General features: G+C 33.3%; 1 protein-coding gene across 8 annotated transcripts in view; it reads left to right on the top strand.

Annotated features, from left to right (window-relative positions):
• The window catches only part of EPHA5 (EPH receptor A5), a 348857-nt gene that overhangs the window by 285339 nt on the left and 43033 nt on the right, over positions 1–20485 (top strand). For 6 of the 8 annotated variants that reach the window (XM_027599098.2, XM_035726173.1, XM_035726174.1 and 3 more), the window contains 3 exons: positions 7688–7753; positions 17415–17482; positions 19021–19146. In XM_027599098.2, the coding sequence (XP_027454899.1) occupies positions 7688–7753; positions 17415–17482; positions 19021–19146 (260 nt within the window). The remainder of the gene's footprint in view (positions 1–7687; positions 7754–17414; positions 17483–19020; positions 19147–20485) is intronic. The other 2 variants (XM_027599104.1, XM_027599103.1) reach the window with 1 other exon arrangement.

Genomic DNA, 20485 nt, shown 5'->3' with positions numbered 1-20485 from the left:
TGTGGTCCAGTAACTACAGGGCAAAGTAGAGATGCTGAATACAGATAATTTTATAGTTTTGTTATTTTGGTTGAGACATGACTTCTGGTTAATCTAAGTAGCTAGTACTGAAAATACAGAAGTTCAAGAGTCTGTTATTGAACATTCAACTTGCCATTAAAAGAAACCTGTAAAGATCAATGTTAGAAAGAAAGAAAAACAAAAAAACGAAAGAACTTTTGGTTTAAAAAGATAGAGAATAGGATGAAATTTACAGTTGCTTAACAAACCAGTCTTAATTGTAGATAATATAAATCAGCATTGTAAACAAATTGCAGATTTAAAGTACTTAACCAGGGAAGAAATTGTTTTTAAGCACCTCTAGGCACTTCAGAAGTTTCTATTAACATGCAGACTATTAATATGCTAATTACAAATCTTTCCCTTTGTATTCATTAAGCAAATTCCCCTAAGACTATTATAAAACACGTCATTCAATTCAACAAGTATTTATTGAGTACCTATTAGATCCGTGGTTGTCAATCTGGAGGGAATTCAGAAATAATGATACCTGGATCCCACAGCCAAGTTATTTTGATTTAATTGTTCTAAGGTGAGGCCTGGGAATTGTCTTTTGGTTTTTGTTTGTTTGCTTAAATACCACCTGTTGCTCTAATCTGTAGCTAGTTTTAGAATCATTGCATAATGTGAGTAGAAAGTTGTTTTTATATAATTTCTTATTCTGAGAGCACAGCACATAGATTCTTAGTAAATATTTGCTAGTAAGGGGGATGTTTGTGTCTACTACTGCAGCCAAAAGTTTACAAAAGTTGATTAATATTTGGTGAAATTCAATTTGAGTGCCTAAATATATACTGGAATAAGCAGACTGAATCTAACATGTTCAATGACATTTACTAGCTGCATCAATGCCTTTAACTGTGGGATTCATGGAAGAAGAACCTGTTTTATCATGATCTTTGGCCCATTAAAATGATTAAAAGAAATACAGTGAATCTTCATTAAAGTATAGCTTAGGAAATAGATCAGTTGAAATGTTGTCTAAAGATAATTTATCTCAACCTTTCTTTCTACTTTCTTGTAGTGTGTGATATTCTGAGGTTCTAATGGTTGTTTCCAAAGTAAGAAATAAGGAGAGTTCCTAATTCCAAAGATAAAGTCAGTTTTTTGGTTTGTTTGCTTTTGTGACTTCATCCTTAAGGCAAAGGGATGACTGCACATGGCATGCTTAGATTTGTAGTTTGGGATTTTGTTTTTATTTTAGAAATCGTTGAAATGTGTATGATTTATTACCTTGGTCACTTATATGATTTGATCTCTATTTTATACATGCATTAGTAGGTATATACATTCATAGCATGCATATACATGCAATAATAGAGTTGGGGCCATTAAGGAATTTTATGGCATCTATCCTTTAATACTTTCAAACAAAATTTGGTATATTTTGCTACAATCAAGTCTAGAGCCATTATAAGCATTTTAAGTGTTGTTTGTAATTTATTGTGAATTAATTTATCAGATTTTTTTTTAACCTGGTAACAAGCTATTGAGGAGGAAGAAAGAAAGGTCTATTGCAGAGTTCTCATGACATCTTAAGTTTTCAATAGAGGGGAGGGGGACGTGGCTGGAGGGGGTGGGAGGGAGGGAAAGGAAAAGGAAGATGTGGAAAGAATTGTAACTGGAGTTGGCCCCACAGGTTAAGGACTCAGTCCCACAAGACTACCCTCTACTTCAGACAGCAATCACAAGTAGTCAGTCCTCAGGTTGCACACAGCTTCTGTCCAGGGGTTCTCGTGACCTGCCTCCTTGAGTTTGATCATTTGCTAGAATAGGTCACAAAACTCTGGGAAACACTTACTTACATTTACCAGTTTATTATATAATAAAGGATATAATAAAGGGTACAGATGAATAGCCAGTTGAAGAGATAGATAGGGCAAGGTCTGAAAAGGTCCCAATTGCAAGAGCTTCTAGCGCATGGAGTTGAGTTGCATCACCCTTCTGGAACATGGATGTGTTCACTAAACTGGAAGCTCTCTGGACTCTCGACTCTTGGGATTTTTAGAGAGGCTTCATCATGTAGGCGTGATTGAACATTAACTCTATTTCTAGCCCTTCACCTCTCTTGGGAGAATGAGGGGTATGACTGAAAATTCTACTCATAACCTATGTGTTTCTGGTGACCAGCCTCCTCCAGGAGACCACCAGGAATCACCTCATTAGTACAAAAGACATTCTTATCACCCAGGAAATTCCAGAAGCTTTGGGTCAAGAACCAAGGTGAAAGATCAAGTATTAGAACAAGAGATGCTCCTAGTGCTATTTATCACTTAAGAAATTACAAGAGTTTTAGGAGCTCTGTGCCAGGAACTGGGGTCAAAGAGTAAGTGTTGGAACAAAGATTCTCCTAGCACCCATATATATAAGCATTTTAGGAGTTCTGTGTCAGGACCTGGGAAGTAGTTACCATATATATATATATATATATATATATATATGTGTGTGTGTGTGTGTGTGTGTGTATGTGTGTATTTCTCATTATTTCACAGCAAGATATGAGAGTGACAGGCTTGGAATGTGATTAGGTAAGACTGAGATCCACTGATGTTTCAAAACCCATCCACCAGGGACTTGTGCTTAGGTGTGACCATTGTTGGTAAAGCATCTTAGGGGGTAATAAAGAGGCACATATAGGAGGCACCTATAATTGTTGGTGAGGGATAAGAAGCCCTATAGTGAGAACACAGAACTAGAAAAGAAGCTTGAAAAATTACTGCATATAATGATATCTTATTCTAATTTGTCTAGACTGTGACTTGGAAATAGTGATCGAATTGCACATATAAATCCCAACATGTATGGTAGATGTAGTATTCCCCTCAGAGTTACTCAAAGACACAATCAAAAAATAAAATAAAAAGTTCTTTATAACCACTTTGTATTACCTTCTCTTCAGGGTGGAATAATTTTATGCCTTTGTGCCAGAAGCATGGGGACTAAAGAGTAGAGTTTGGGAGCCACGTATACATTATAATTATGCTTTTTATCCCTTGCTCAGTATTTGCAAAAGATTTTTGCAGAAATAACCACAAAAAATTGAAATCAGGGAAAATTAAAATTGCCCCATAATGCTAATTAATGTAACACTCCAACAATAGCTCTTAAAAAAAAACACTTTTGTCATCATGTTATTTCTTTTGCACACTGATTAATATATATATAACTCATTGATTTTCATTGCATCACAGACTCCACAAATGTATTTTGTTTACTTCAAAATATTTATTCATTATTTAGTTCTTTTAGTATGGCCGACTTCATGCATATTTTCTGTACCTCCCTCTTTGCCCTAAGACCAGATTATTATAATAATATCAGTTTTAAAACTTCTAAAGTGCTCACTGTGAGCCTGGGACAGTGCAAAGAGCTTCACGTGTATTATGAAACTCATTCTTCGAAACTGCATTATGTGGAATAGTTTCTATTATTATCTCATTCACATCAATGACTGGTTTACCCAAATGATCCATATAGTAATGGCTGCATCCAGGACTGCTCCTAGTTTGACTATAAACCCCATGATCTTAATTCTTTGGCTTCACAGTGGTGTCAAAAGGTGAGGACTTTTTTATTGCTCTTTAATAGATTTTATAGGATTGTGTTCTAAAGACTTGGTGCAACTTTTCAGTGGCCTAAGAGCCATTGTGTTTTCTCTCATACTGAGTACCATCAGTTGTTGTTACCGTTGTTTTAGTTAAAAGGGGTAAACTGCAGAGCCTTTTTTTCTTCCCCTTTTTAATATTTTTTTTACCAATAAACTGAAAATATTTGTTACCTAATTAAAGTACGCATTTGTGAACTTACTCTTCCTGCTTTTCTCTCATTTATCTATTTGGATCTTAGTGTTTTTCTTATCTGCTTGTATGATCTCTTGTTTAAGAATTTAAATCATTTATCCATAGCCTGTAGTCTTGGTTCTCTGATCTAGTATCTTTGAGAATTTCTTCCCTAGAGTTATAATCACCTTACTTTGGTAGGAGGGAGGTTATCTTACTTACATTGACACACTTCATGCATATATTGATCAACTCTGTGTTAAGTCCTGGCTAAAGTAATTTTATTTGAATCTTTTTTGGTCTGGAAATCTTCTGTTATCATATTTTAATCTTCTGAAGGACAAATCGAAATATCTTGTTAAAACAAAGACCCACAGTTTTTTTTTTTATTATAAGCCTGGAAGAGCTAAACTACTTTAAACTTAGCTAATAATGATCTTGTGATAGCTGCATGAAGTTACTTGCAGGCTTCCAGGTGCTACAGACTGAAGAGGATGCAGATGTGGCCTGTGTGGAGCCATCGCTCACAGAAATTAGATGGGCTGCTATTTCTAGCACATTTTGGTTTCTATTTCTAAATTATCTCTGAGACTTGTAAGCATTTTCAACCTGTACTTCAAGTATTTATTGATTAAGGAAAGAGCATGTATACCATCTGGTGCTGAGGTGTTACTGTGACAGCATCCTCAGAGTTTATTTTAAAAGATTTATTTGGAGGGTTACTCTTACACTTTTGATAGTCCTAGTAAAGGAACTTCAGTTTTAATCTTCTTAATAATGCATAGAATGCTGGGATCACTACTAAATCCTTAGAAAAAATATTTTATGGAATTGATTCTTCAAAAAATTACATTGACCCTTCTGTACTTATGTGAGTCAGTCTGAATATAATCAGCTATTTAGTTATGTTATAAATGGAAATACTTGGTGTGATAATATTATCTGGATCATGAAAAAAACAATTCCTCTGAGATAATAAGAATCTAGTCCATCACTTTGATTATGATATTACTAAGACTAAGCTACCACTTTTCTCCCAAAATGTATGATATGCCAGATCCTGATCTAAGTGAATATATATATTCTCTCACTTCATTTTCACAAAACTGTAGAGATAGGATCTGTTATTATTCCTATTTTATAGCTGTCAAGTGAAATACAAAGAGGTTAACTAATTTACCCAAGCTAATTTATTTGTGCTATCTTAAAAAAAGTCAGACACTATCAGTGCAAAATCTAAAGCAATGACTCATAAGAAAATAGAAGTACAAGTGTTTGATTTTACATGATTTCGTATTTTTGATTAAAGTTTATTAAAACTTTAAATTAAAATTCTAGTGATAAGTAAGGTAGTAAGGTGATTTAAGTTCTTCCAGACTAAAATTTGTGGATTGAGTGTTACAGTGAATAGCATGTGTATGTGTGTGTGTGTGTGTGTGTGTGTGTGTGTACTAACTTGTAAGACAAAAACCTTATTATAAATTTTCAAATTAGGACGACTGAAACAATATTATTTTTAGGATCATTAGTGTGGTTTTTGTCTCAGGACACTGGCTGAGTATTAAATCCTGTTAGGTAATGGCAAGCCACAGTGAAGTTACCATCTTCCTAAACACAGCTCTACATGAGTTTATAAATTGTGTATAGTTTACAACTAGAAGTATGTTTGTACTTTATTAGGAGATCTCATCATCCTTTTTTTTGAATCATCAAAAAGTAATCAGATACTTTTGTCAACAATTATTATTTATTAATTATTTATTGAGTTGGAACTGTGCTGTTTGAAATTAACACATATATGCAAACTTTCCACATTAATAACTATCAGCAAATGAGATAATTGTGCCATAGTTAATACCAATTATAGTAAAACGCTGACTACTTACGGATGCCATTCATTTCCTTTAAACTGTGAAGAAAAAGAAAAGATCAAAGAACATTCTCATCTTAGGGAACTAATAGTCTAAGAAAAGAGGAAGGCAAACGTTTTTTAAGGGCAGATAGTAAATGTTTTAGGGCCCTACATTGTCTGTCATAACTACTCAACTGTGTCATAACAGTACTAAACAAGCCACACACAAGTAATGAGTTTGGCTATGTTCCAGCAATACCCTATTTACAAAATAAGTGGTAGGCTAGATTTGGTCCAAGGGCTGTAGTTGGGCAACCCCTAATCTGAGTGCTGATACAAACAAAAACAGGAAAATTTATTTATATAAGAGATCAGTTCGTGTTTAAGACATTAAGGAAATAAATATAATTATAAAGAAATATAGTAAGATCTGCCAAAGTATTTCACACGTTTTAACTACTCTTTAAGTATTTTAATATTTTGATATACCTACATTATCTCTACAGTGCAATAATTTTAAGGCATATTTTTTTTAAGATTTTATTTATTTATTTGAGAGAGAGAGAGAGAGTGTGTGTGAGAGGAGCACAAGCAGCAGGGGAAACAGGCAGAGGGAGGGAGAGGCAGGCTCCCTGGACGGTGAGGCTTGATCCCAGGACCCTGGGATCATGACCTGAGCCAAAGGCAGACGCTCAACTGACTGAGCCACCCAGGCACTCCTTAAAAATAGATTATAATAAATAGTCAAATAGGAAATAAATGTCACAGTGGCCGTTTATATTTACTAGGATTCCACTTTAGTGACAGCCAAATTCCCAGATAATTAGTAGTCCTAAAAATTAAAACATCATCAGTTAAAAAAAAAAAAAAAAATATATATATATATATACACACACACATATATTGAATATTCCCTACTTTTCCTTTGAAAAAGACCCTTTGGAATTTTTGGAATTTGAGTTAGAAATAGTTGTCTACCTTTGTTAGCATTTCCAAATTTGTGTTATGTTTATATTAAACTTTCCTCTCTTTATTTGTTATAAAATAGAGTAGATACATTTCTAATAATTACAGTTCAAAATAGACAGATTTTAGACAACACCCTAGGCCTGCTGGTTTATGTATCATTGCTGAGCTCATTTTGCAGTTCTCTTGAAATCACTAGAAACACTATTCATAAAATATACTAGCAAGTGAATGCATTGAAGCACTAAATAACTTCTATGTTATATTCTGCCATCAGTTTATGTGGTTTCTAATGATAAAGTGCGTTTTAGTAAGCAATGTACTTGGTATTTTCTGGATTTTTTATGAATATGTGGAAAATTTGAAAGAATCTTAAATGTTGTAATATCCAGAAAAGTGCATGTATTATATATAGCTTGCTTTTTAAATATAATAGCTCTATAAATATATATTTGGAGATGCATTTTTTAAGTCTGAATATGTAAATTTAAATTGGTAGTTTTCCATAGGTGATTGGAGAAGTCATGTAAGCATAACATTTTCAATAGGTTGTGATAAATAATGCCACTGGCACTGGCATACGAAATCAGTGGGTCAAATTAGCAGGACATTGTTCTCCCTCCTAATTTGTAGGCTCTATGCAAACATGTATTTAAAGGACAATTTAGCACGTCTTCTGAATACAAATTTTGCAGGAATTTCTGAGGAAAGATATATTTAAATGGGCTTACATCTTTATTTGTATGTCTATATTAATTGCATAATCAAATGCATTGGCTCATTATATTTCCTACTGAATAAGCATTTTAAGTAAAATAAAGATAACTATTTAATATAGTTCTGTATTTCTTAAGTCCATAAAATGCTTTTTAATTTGAAAGGCATTGTGGAAGAAATTTAATTGTAATGCATTTAGGGATTTTGCTTTTGAAAAGCAAAACAGACACCTGTCTAAATTCATAGTGTCTTTATGCTATATTGAGGGAGTGGGATGTCTTCCTTATCTTGGGCTCTCTTGTTTGCTTTTCAGTTGCTGCGAGTGTGGCTGTGGAAGGGCTTCTTCCCTGTGCGCTGTTGCCCATCCAAGCCTAATATGGTTAGTGTTCCCCTCCCGCTTTCACTCCTATGTAATGTCCCACCTATATGTATTATCGTCAGCATTCCTTTTTTATTTTTCTCCATTTGTGTACATTTTAACAGTTAGTGCACCAGTTGTGCCTAAAAGAAGAGGAGATTGAAACTGTTTTCCAAAGGGGACTCTGAACAAGTTATTGGATAACAGATAATTTCAAATAAAATATACACATAGCATATCATCCTTATGTCAAGCATTCATACTTCTCTTCCAGAGCTTTTACTGTGGTCCTGATTTAAACCAGAAGTTGTAAGATTGGAGCATCTGTTTTACATTTAACATGTTGCTGTGTTTGTTGTTCCATTAAGATTAAAATCATATCATATATGGAAGTGGAATGCTAATTCTTGCTGAAATCCTGCTTCAAGGTGAAATCACCATTTCGCTCTCCCAGAACCATGGAATGACCATAACTTAACTGGGATCTTCTATTTTTTTGTAATCATTGTGTATACATGTGGCATTGGAGAATAGAACCACATGTAATTTTAAATGGTTTATTTAATATTTTAAGTTTGGATTACAGTCCAGATGTTAGATATTAGAAGTGATATTTCTTACTTGATACTAGTGAAGTAAAAAATATGCACATTTTGGGGATCAGTGTCCAAATGTGATAGTCTTAATTACTTAGAAATGCAAATCCTAAATATATATCTGGGTTATAGCTATAAAGCTATAGGCTAGGAGGAAAGACCAGAGACCTCTATCCACAGATTTAGAGGGACTCCTATACAATAATGAGCTATCTTGTAAAAAGTGAAATAATCTAGATAATTTCTGCCCAGATGAAAGAGTCTAAATCCCTGCACAATTGTATTGAGCTGTGATCTGTAGTCAAAATTTGCCAGAGAGAGAGATTCTGAAATGCATTTTAGAGAAGTATAGGGTTTCCTTGGGGTAATTTAAATTGTAACTTGCATTCTCTAGGTATAAATTAATTTTTGTTGATTAAGAAAACTGCTGTGAATATGTGCACACGCATGTGTGCATGTGAGAAATGGTGGAATGGATACCAGTGATCTTCTAAGAATGAGAGAAAGTAACAAGCAGATTGATAAAACTAGGAGATTTTTTTTCAGTCTTTTGAAATTTTTTTTCTTGAAAAAAGTTTTGAAGTTAATATGGAAGCACAGATCTGTTTCACATGATTTAACTTACTCTGAAAATTCTTTTATGAGCATGGGGCTTTGGTGACAAACCAAAAAATCCTGAAATCTGGCAATGGCTAAAGTATAACATAAATAGCTTTACATTGTGATTTTTTTTAAACTCTCTACGAAAAGCTAAAAACAAACAAACAAAAATAGTTGCTGAACTGTTCACGCTACTTGAGTCTTAAGTATAGTTGTTATAAGATATACAACATCACTGATGTAGAATAAGCAGAATTTACATCTTGGCTAAAAAGATCGACATCCAGGCCTACCTTGAAGTAAATCTCAAATATAACCTTAACAAGAGTATAAAAATTTATGAAGACATGACTTAGAAAGTATTGGCAAAAACAAACTTTAGCTAGATTTTAAATGCTTGATTTTAAAAATAGTTATCTTTTATATGAAAATAATGAATCATGGAACACTATATCAAAAACTAATGAGGTACTGTATGGTAACTAACATAACATAATAAAAAATAAATAAATAAAATAAAATAAAAACAGTATCTTTTTCCACTGTACAGTTGGCTCCAGGGAGTTAATGAAATAAATAAAAGAGGAAAAGTGGAAAGGCAGAATTCTTCCTTCACAAAGAACACATCAGAACACCTGATAACAGAAATGTTTTTCTAAAATTTTTATTCAAATAACATTAGTAATTGTGGAGGTAGTGAGTGTATTTGTGTGTGTGTGTGTGCACATGTGCACACACACACACACAGAATGAAAGAATGAATGAATGAATGAATGAGTGAATGAATTAACCACAAATGTGGTTAGATGCCTAATAAAATGCTAACAGTTTTTGTGGAAAAATTTATGGAAGATCCAGAATTTCTTTAATGCATTCTTAGTAAAACAAAACAAAATAAAGCAGAAGAAAGAAAATTTAATTGATTTTACATAAATTAACTGTAAGAGAGTTATCTAAAATTATTACTGGGAAAGAATGGAAGCTTAAGATGTTTTTATTGTTATGTTTTCTGAAATTCTGTCTCGGAATGGAATGTCAAGTCACTATGAGGTTTCAGTTAAAAATACTATCTGTTTAGATTAAAGCATTGATTGAAAACAACGTTTTATAGTGGAAATTAAGGGCTGAGAAGAATAATTTTCCTAGTACAGTACTGAACTAGTTTTCCTAGTTCTAATTTCCTAGTTCTAATGAACTAATTTTCCTAGTTCAGTACTGAACTACTGAAAATACTGAAATACTGAAAAATCTTGACCTGAAATCTTGTCATCTAATTTCATGCATATTCATATCAGTATGAGTCAATTACCACATAAATATTTTCCAATGGAACATTCTATCATCAGCATTTGTGAACAGACATATTTACAATTCTAGAGCAAAGGTTGTTAGACATTTTGAGATTTTGAAATTTCATTATTTTTCATTTCTAGAAAGACCATTCATGTATGGTTTGCTTTGACCTTAATGTAATGCAATGCATTACATTACAATGCAATTAAAATTGCCCACTGTAAATATACTGGCTTTTAAAAGTACCTTGACATACCTTGTGGAAGTCTCAGGGTCTGAAAAGCACAATTTTGAAACCACTGATTGAGATCTTTGATCCTGCAGTTCAACTATATTAAAGCTTCTTCAATTCTCCAGAGTTGTGAGTTTTGCTGTGTCATGTCTCTCACCAGAAAACCATGCACCATTCTTTCTCAAGTGTATGGTGTACCATTTATAAGATGACATTGGTAATTAGATGTTGCCACCTTTGATCTCAAATTATTTTTCATTACTCTAGTTGCCCACTTTGTGTGGAATCTGTACAGTTATATATAATGTTAATATTTCAAATATTCTTTCTTCTTTGACTTCAGTCTATCCAATAATAGAAAATATTTCTGCAATATTTATGAATGAAACCTAGAGGCCTAGATTTTAGGTACCCAAGTTTGCCTGCATTTTTAGCAGAGGTATTTTTTATTGGCAATCTTTGACTTTATGCCACCATAACTGTCTTGAGATTCTAATTATTATATCGTTTCTCAAAAGAAATCTACTTTTACAAATATCCAGTGTTTAATGGATTGTTTTTTAATGTAAATAAAACATTAATGTGTGTAATTTCTAAAAACATTTATCTCTTAATATTCACTTGCGTTTATGCTTACAAAAACCAAAATATGTTTATAGCATAATATTTGTTATAAGTCCATCTGAAAGATCCCATCAGCCCCAAATACCTTTTTCTTGTATTTCTTAAATTCAAACATATGGCAGACTATTTTCTTCATTCATTAATTTTCATGCTTTTCAAGTGTTTTCTTATCACTTGCTACTTTTTCTGCAGTGTTCAAGTGGCAAAGGAAATGGAATTTTATATTCTGAAAACAGAGGTATTAAAGGTTCATTTACCTATCCTGTGACTTTTAGGAAATCAACCTTACTTTTTAGAGATTTTTAAAAATATTATTCATCAGAGATATGAGGGAAAAACTCTAGCTTCTGTCATAATGCAGAGGTTAAAGCCAAAACCAAAACAACTTTCTCTGACCAAAAAGATCACAAATTATACTGAAACATTATCTTGGGCCGCCTGGGTGGCTCAGGCAATTAAGCATCTGATTCTTGATCTCAGCTCGGGTCTTGATCTTAGGTCTTGATTTCAGGGTCCTGAGTTTAAGCTCCATGTTGGGCTCCATTCTGGGTGTGGAACCTACTTAAAAATCAAAAACAAAAACAAAAAAACAATTATCTTAATGTTTCAATGAACTATTTTTCTTTTTCTATATTAAGTGAACGTTTCTTAAAATTTGAAGTGAGCAAATTTTTATTTCCACATACATACAACAGAGATTATTTCATTATCTTCACATTTCTGCCAGGGAGGTATGTGGAAGTACTGTTCCATTTTATAGAGTTAAGAGAGAGACATAAAATATAAAATTATCCCTTATAATTCTAGACCCCCATTTAAAGTGCTCATAGTAGGCAGATGTACAATATACAGAGAATATATTAAATTCCAATTGAAGGCTTGTTATGTAAAATACAACAATGAACTTCTCCCAAATCCCTTTTTATAATACTTGTGGAACCTCAAGTAGGAGATATTATAGAAGATATTAAGTGGATCTACTCTAATGGAGAAATCCAATAGTCATATTCACAAAATAGTTTAAAAATTAATAGGATATTACCTACTCTTGCATTAGAACAAAATTTATTGAAAACAAGGAGATGGTCTTCACATGTCATACTTTATGAAATGTATTTTTATATCAAAATTCTAAGTCAATGAAAATTTAACTCAATGTTGAAAAGTCTACAATTCATCTTTGAGTATTTGAAAGTGTTTAAGTCTTCCTATTGCTAATTCTAAAATGATCTGAAGAGTTCATTAATGAAAAACTTACCAATTCGTATGTACTATACTATTTTGGAAGCTGTTATTTCAAAGGTAGTTTTTTTTTTTTCTTTGTCTTTTAGAATATGGACATTAAAAATGGTACGTAAGACATAAAATAAGAAATAAGTTAGTGTCTCATATTGCCTTTAATCATAGAGTGGTTAGTATCCTGACAGAATGTGAGGTGGGAACTTTGCAAGCTATGCCTTCATTTTGTGTGGTATAATCACTCCATTCCCATATCCCAAGGAAAGGGTGATTTTCAACATGAATACATTTCTCTTGAGAAGTATGCTTGAGAATTTTCAGTAAACAATAATAGATCATTTTTTTGTAGAACTTAAACCTATCTATGAGGAACTCAAAAATCACAGTGCCCTAGAATATGAATGAGGAATATATGAATGAGAATCAAGGTCCTGCAAACAATACAGCCTAAATATCCATAATCTCATTTCACTACATTTTTCACTCACATTGTTATTGAAGAATATCATACCATAAAACAAAACTTAATCTATTTCCAGTATTCATTAGATATATTAATAAGCTGGTGTTCATATGCTTCTTTATTTTATGAGGCTGAATTAGCTGAGCTTTCATTAAAACTACTTTTGTTTAATTGGAGAGAATCCTGAAGTGAAAAAGTCAAACTATTTCCTCAGATGCTGTAACTTATTCTTTTTAAGATGCTAGCAATAAAATTCTTAAACAAATTATGCAGTGGTTGAGGTCATTATTATGTAAGAATATGAGAGTGTGCACATTTGGAGAAGTGTGGTTTTAAAGAGGTTTAAATTACACGATTTTATTTTCCATAAGTAAAACGTAATCGACTCTGCTGCTATTTGTTGCCTTTTGAATATTATTTTTGCTTTAAAATATAGGTAAGGGATTTCTTAATCAATCTGGAAAATAGATAGGCAACATAGAAGTTTCTATTTCTGACCTAGGGACTGCATGTGTTCACTCTTACAAAGAAATCGAAATGCAGAACTATTTCTTCTCCCATCATTGCACCCCTCCTTATATAGAATTCAGTGGGGGAAAAAAAAGTTTTTTTTTTTTTTTTCCAGTGTTTTTCTGTAGGCTAGAGAATTGGGAAACTCTGATTCTCTGGAAGCTGTAATTGAACAAGGATTTACAGTCTCCTTTGGCTATTGCTTTCACTCATCTTTCCTCATTGGCCATAAGGGTGCCATTTAGTAAATTACTAATTTTATGCATTGCTTGGTCCTCTGCAGGGCTTGACATTCATACTCTAATTTATTATCAGATTCTTAATTTACATCCAAGAATTAAATTACTCATTGGCACATCCATCCATACATAAAGATAATTGTTTACTCTTTCATTATTATGGAAATTTCAAATATCCAAATTTAGATGTTATGGTTGAGGCTAAGTTTTTAAGATCAGAATTAGTATCATCAAGGATGTGTTACTCAAATTCTTAGGACAAGTATGGGAGAAAATAGCCTGGTTTCTAAATAACCTATTAAAGTCATTATTATATTTACATGTTAAGTGTCTCTCTAGGACTTTTTAATAAATATTAATTAATGAATATGAATTACGCCTACATTTAATATGATTTCTCATGCCCACCTCTACTACTAAACAGTAAGAAAGCATTGTTTTCTAGGAGAACATAAGTATAAATGACAAGAAGATGATTCCCCTAATTATAAACACTCCAGATATTTTTAGTACAATGATATCAAAGCTCATTAAAATTGTGATATGGAGCAAAATGAAGAAACTGTTTCTTTTCCATTCAGAAAAAAATAAAATTGGTTCCAGAAGGTAGGAGACATAATTTACGTACAGAATGGCGTATTTATTGACTGTTTGTCTGATGGGTTAAAATTATGCATCTGGAACAGGTACAGAAGAGGATACTGAGTGAACAGGCATCCTGCAATGCTTTGTTAGTGAGGCTGAACCACTGCTGGAGGGCCAGGCGCGGTCAGCTGCACTTTTACCTGCTGTATCTTGTTGAGGCTTGTTTTAATGATGCTTTGGGGGCTTCCAGAACTCAATTTTATATGTTAATGTGACACGCAGCCGTATATGTTATAGAGCTCCAGAGATGGCTAATAGTCAAAAATATCTCCTTTCTATTGCCTTCGTGACTCTCACCTTAGGTATTAAAATGTTAACCAGTCCTCATCAAGGTATTCCCAGATGACTTTTTAGATGAGATCCAAAGTTTTATTTCCATTTTCATATGAGGAATTTGCATGCAATTTAAAAATCCATGAGGCTTATTTAATAATAAAGACTATTTAAAGATACAAGTTTGAAAGTTTGTTTTTTTTTCTTTTGAAGGTAGGAGAGCTGAAGGTAGAATGGATGTTTGTTTTCTAAAGTAAACTGCAAGAGCGTGTATACTTTTCAGGTCTCTTTAGAATTCTTCTAACAAAGGTTTTTTGTTGGTATTATTTAAAGAACATAAATCTCAGGATGATTTCACACAATTGTAGTTAGAATATTGATTTTAAAAAGTATCAATAGCTTCTCTCTAGAGACACATGCATTAAAGATTGAAAGGATAATATAATATCTAGAAAAATTATGAACAGTGCATTAAAATAACTTAAATGTCAGACCAAAGATAATTTCAGTATGATTTTATGTATTTGTTTTTTTCTCTCCATTTCACTGCAGTGATTTGATTCAAGATGTCTTAAAGACTCTTGGATGGCAAATGTCGCTAAGTGTTATGAATAAAATTTGAAAAGCCACCAAATCCCCATTGTGTATTTTTCCTCACCCAAGAATAACATACCTATTCAGTATATTATTTCAAATTTACTCAAATTTCACTTAGCTGTCTTTTATTAATAAACTGCCAGTTCATTAACATGATAAAACAAAGTTAATTGCATTTTTCTTTCAAAAATGACACAAAGATAGGGTGTGTTATCTACTTTGTATAACATATAGGTAATTATACACTAGGAAATGATATAGAATAAAATAGGTTTCATTTATATATCAAAATATACATATATTTAAGAAATATCATAGAATATTGTAAACAAGGAACAGTCATCATTTGTATGTGTTGATTGGACACTTCATTTACATCATATAGTAGTTTTAAACCAACTTTGTAATGAAAATATTTTGTCAATCTGTCATTTTGGCTGTATTTTCTTTATGCCGAAATAAATGGAAATTTTGTTTTTAATAAACTTAATTTTGTTATGAGACCTTATGAATAGTAAATTCACTTCCTTAGAATTTCACTAAAAATAATTTAAATATTTTCATCTGAGTCAGTTGTTTTAATGTTTTATCATGTACCTCATCAACTTAGTATTCATCAACTCTCCAAATACTTGTCATTGTGTGGACGCAATCAAAATATCATTCACTCATTCATTTATTCATTCATCTATGTGACAAATATTTTTGGTGCCAACTCTGAGACAGGCACTAGGTCACTGCAGAAATTTATAGCTAAATGCTAGTTGCTGCCATTTATGAAACTGACAAACAGTAAGAGATCCAGAAGACATACAAAATGATTATGTTGCATTAAAATGGGAATCACAATGTGAGAGGAGTACAGAAAACTACTAGGTTCAGATGGGGAAAGATTGCATGAAGTTGGGGTATTGGGAAAAAAAAAAAAACATGAAGAAGGCAAAAATTGAACCAGACTTTGTTAACTGAAAATTGTTAGGAAGACTATCCTAGGTGTGGGAACCAGTATGTACAAATGTGTGGAAGCATGGAGAAATATCTTGAGGACCTGATGATCATCCAGTGTCCGTGAAGATAACAGAGATAGTGTAGGAAATATGCATTAGGGCTATGTTTAGAAATCTTTATCTTATTATCTTATTGAAGACTTTACAGGAGTCTGTACACAGTAAAAGAGTACCTTATTTACAGTAATTTGGTGACAGCCATGTGTAGTAGAGTTTAGGAAAACAGTTACAGAATGCAGAAACATCAGTTCAGAGGCACTTATAGCAATCCAAATGAAAAATAACAAAGCCTTAATTGAAGAAGCAGTAGAGCTAATGAAAAAGAAGAGATGAATTTTAAGACTTTTATGTTATACAATGCTTGGGATTTGGCAACTAATTTGTTGTGAAGTACACAAGACAAAGGCTTTGAACACAAAGGGGCCAAGTCCTTGCCAGGGTTATTAACAGGAAAAGAAGTCAACAGATCAAGACTGAAAGTAAAGAGAAATATACTGCTTGGTTTTTCACATCTATTTTGTTTGTATGCCAGTGGAATATCCCTATAAAATAAATCTATGAGGATCAAGAGTATAACTCTCAAAAGAATTAAACCAGAATGGAGGTATTAATTAAATTGATGGAAATGAATGGATTGACAGTAGAGAACCAGAGAAGTTCACATAAATGAAGAGAGGAGCAAGAAGCATCACAAAAGGAGTAGTTAGGGATTTCAGTCCATCATGAATAATTAAAAACTAAGATAAAGTCATGAGGTGACTATGTCATTAGTGAACCTCCAAGGACAGATTTTTTTCAGTAACAAGAGCAGATTGCAAGGACTTTGAAATTAGTAAGTAGTTAAGTAAAACAGGAGAGAATAAGTTTTGGGGAGTGGTGCTGAACTGAGAAGGGTTGCAGGTTGTGGTAAATTTGGTAGTGATCTAAGTGCATTGAGTGGAGAAAGATCCCAAAACCAGAGGGGGAAAAAAAAAAAATATGATAGAGTAAGATACTGAAAGGAGGACACTATTGAATCAGAGAGATATTTTGGGCAATACATTCTGTAAAAAGGCTTCTGAGGTGGCAAAAAAAAAAAAGTAAGAAAGAAAGGAAACAAAATTTCTAGAATGTGGTGTATGGTGGAGAGAAGGTTTTTTTTTAATGGATTTGGATGGCTTCTGACTTCTCAGTGAAATCTGGGCAAGACTGAGAGATACTGGTGGTGGAAATATGATTCATCCAAAAGAAGGATTGGTGTTTTTTCATGCTACTAGTGTGAAAATCAGTTAGGGCTGCAATCATTTCAGTTGCATTTCATGCTTCTGGGCTTCACGTGATTCAACGCTTGGAGATGTGGCTAATTGTAGCTTACTCTGTTCCAGGCGGTGTGGTTACAGCAAAGCAAAACAGGATCCAGAAGAGGAAAAGATGCATTTTCATAATGGGCACAGTAAGCAAATTGTAAAAAATCAAGAGAAAACAAAATAGAGGAGATTTTATTATTATTTTTGTTTATTTTCAGACAAGGAGATTTGTAATAACTGACCAAAATACTGTTTTAAAAGTTGTAAGTGTTCTGTTACATTCCTGTAAAGCATATGGACTAAGGGGCATTGCTGCCTGACTCTAGACAACAGCTAGATGGTTTATTCAATTTTTCAAAGAACACCTTTATTATAGTTATTTAAAAAAAAAAAAAACCTTTTTCAATCATTATAAAAAGCTGTTACATTTCAAACCAAATTTCCAGACCAATTCTAATTTCTTCCAGCACAGTCGGTAGAAATTTATCATTAACTAACAACATTAGATGAAACAAATAAAATTTCTCAGTATTTGTTCTTCTTTTTCTAGCATTGTAGCAGGAATTTCCATGAACAGATCCTGTAGCAACAACCTTCGATCAATGATTTGAAAAAGACTATCCTTTTCAAAAATACAGAAAATCAAGTTTTGATAACATGCTTTAAAAATTAGCCTAAATGAGTTCTAATTAATGGTGTTTTAATACGTGCATTTTTTTCATAAATAGTATAGTGTTAGTTGATTTGCTGAGTAAATAAAAATAATTTCTTTTGGGGCGCCTGGGTGGCTCAGTCGTTAAGCGTCTGCCTTCGGCTCAGGTCATGATACCAGGGCCCTGGGATCGAGCCCCACATCAGGCTCCCTGCTCGGTGGGAAGCCTGCTTCTCCTTCTCACACTCCCCCTGCTTGTGTTCCCTCTCTCACTGTGTGTTTGTCTGTCAAATAAATAAAATCTTTAAAAATATAATAATAATAATTTCTTTTTTGTCACTCTGCTGTTACCGTAAAAGTCAAAATCATTAAAGCCATAATTCATGTTGCAAAGCATTGGATCTATTTTCATAGGTCCTATCTTATTTAATGGTATTTATCCTTAAAAAAACAAACAAACTTGTGAAATTGGTAGTCATTACATGTGATGAAACTGAGGCTCATAGAACCTTAGAGTCTTGGATAAAGCCATGTAGTAACAGGGGTAGAGTGAGAGGTAGAACTTATCTTTTTCTTTTGACTTCTGTGTCAGTCATACTGGACCAAAGCACCAGAAAAATTATTTTAAATAATTTTTTGTAAAACCAAAATTCATCTGTGATGGCATTTTAAGTGAAACAGAATAACAAAACAACAAATAACTCACTAGCATTTCATTGGCCAGTTTACTAAACAAGCTTATCTCAGTTTGCCTCAGAGACTGACTCTATGAACATTATTGTTGAAAGATATATCTATTCAAATATGTTGTCATATATGCATTTCTTGTACATGACAACAATCTAGATTTCTAAAATTATAAAAATGACATAGCTATATAAATGACTCCTATAACTCAGAAGAGGGGCTGTCCTTGCAACTTGGCCATTTCTAGTAATTCGGAATTTAAGTCATAGTTGCATGTTAATAATGTTTATGATTTCAATCATCCATCACAAGCAGTTATATTTTAATGAACATTTATTTTTCCAGTTAAACTGCCAGGAGTAAGAACTTATATTGATCCACACACCTATGAGGATCCCAATCAAGCTGTCCATGAATTTGCCAAGGAGATAGAAGCTTCATGCATCACCATTGAAAGAGTTATTGGAGCAGGTACAACAGTGTGTTTAACTCAGACTTTTATTTATTTTTATTTTTTTATTTAAAATTGAGATAGTTAATATACGGTGCAATATTTGTTTCTGGATTAGAATTCAGTGATCCATCACTTACATACAATGCCCAGTGCTCATCCTAACAAGTGGCCTCCTTAGTGCTCATCTCCCATCTAACTCATCCCCCACCCACGGCCCTCCATCAACCTTCAGTTTGCTCTCTATCGTTAAGAGCCTCTTATGGTGGACACCTGGGTGGCTCAGTCAGTTAAGTGTCTGCCTTCGGCTCAGGTCATGATGTTGGAGTCCCAGGATAGAGCTCTGCTTTAGGCACCCTGCTCAGCAGGGAGTCTGCTTCTCCCTCTGCCCCTCACCCTGCTCATGTTCTCTCTCTCTCTCTCACTCTCTCTGTCTCTCTCTCAAATAAAGAAATAAAATATTTTAAAAAAGAGAATCTCTTACGGCTTGTTTCCCTCTCTCCTTTTTTTCCCTTGTCCCCTTTCCCGTATGTTCATCTGTTTTCTTTCTTAAATTCCACATAAAGTGAGATCATATGGTATTTCTCTTTCTCTGACTGACTTATTCCACATAGTGTAATACATTCTAGCTCCATCCATGTCATTGCAAATGGCAAGATTCCATTTTTTTGATAGTTAAGTAATATTCTATTATATATTTGTGTGTATATCCCCTACATCTTCTTTATCCATTCATCAGTCAGTGGACATTTGGGCTCTCTCCATAGTTTGGCTACTGTTGATAATGCCGCTATAAACGTCAAGGTGCATGTATCCTTTTGAATCTGTTTGAATCTGTATTTTTCTTTATCCTCTGGGTAAATACCTAGTAGTACAACTGCTGGATTGTAGGGTAGTTCTATTTTTAACATTTTGAGGAACCTCCACTGTTCTCTAGAATGGCTGCACCAGTTTGCTTTCCCACCAACAGTGCAAGACAGTTCTCTTTTCTCTCATCCTCACCAACACCTGTTATTTCTTCTGTTGTTAATTTTAGCCATCCTGAGAGGTGTGAGGTGGTATCTCATTGTGGTTTTGATTCGTATTTCCCTGATTATGAATAATGTTGAGCATCTTCTCACGTATTTGTTAGCCATTCTGGATGTCTTCTTTGGAAAAGTGTCTATTCACGTCTTCTGCCCATTTCTTAACTGGGTTGTTTGTTGGGTGTTGAGTTTGATAAGTTCTTTGTAAATTTTGGGTACTAACCCATCCTTTATCAGATATGTCATTTGCAAATATCTTCTCCCATTCCATAGGCTGCCTTTTAGTTTTGTTGATTGTTTCTTTTGCTGTGCAGAGGCTTTTTAACTTGATGAA

The sequence above is a fragment of the Zalophus californianus genome, chromosome 2 (assembly GCF_009762305.2).
Source record: "Zalophus californianus isolate mZalCal1 chromosome 2, mZalCal1.pri.v2, whole genome shotgun sequence".
Lineage (NCBI taxonomy): Eukaryota > Metazoa > Chordata > Mammalia > Carnivora > Otariidae > Zalophus > Zalophus californianus.
Note: the sequence above shows the minus strand (reverse complement) of the source record. Positions and strands in the feature narration are given on the sequence as shown.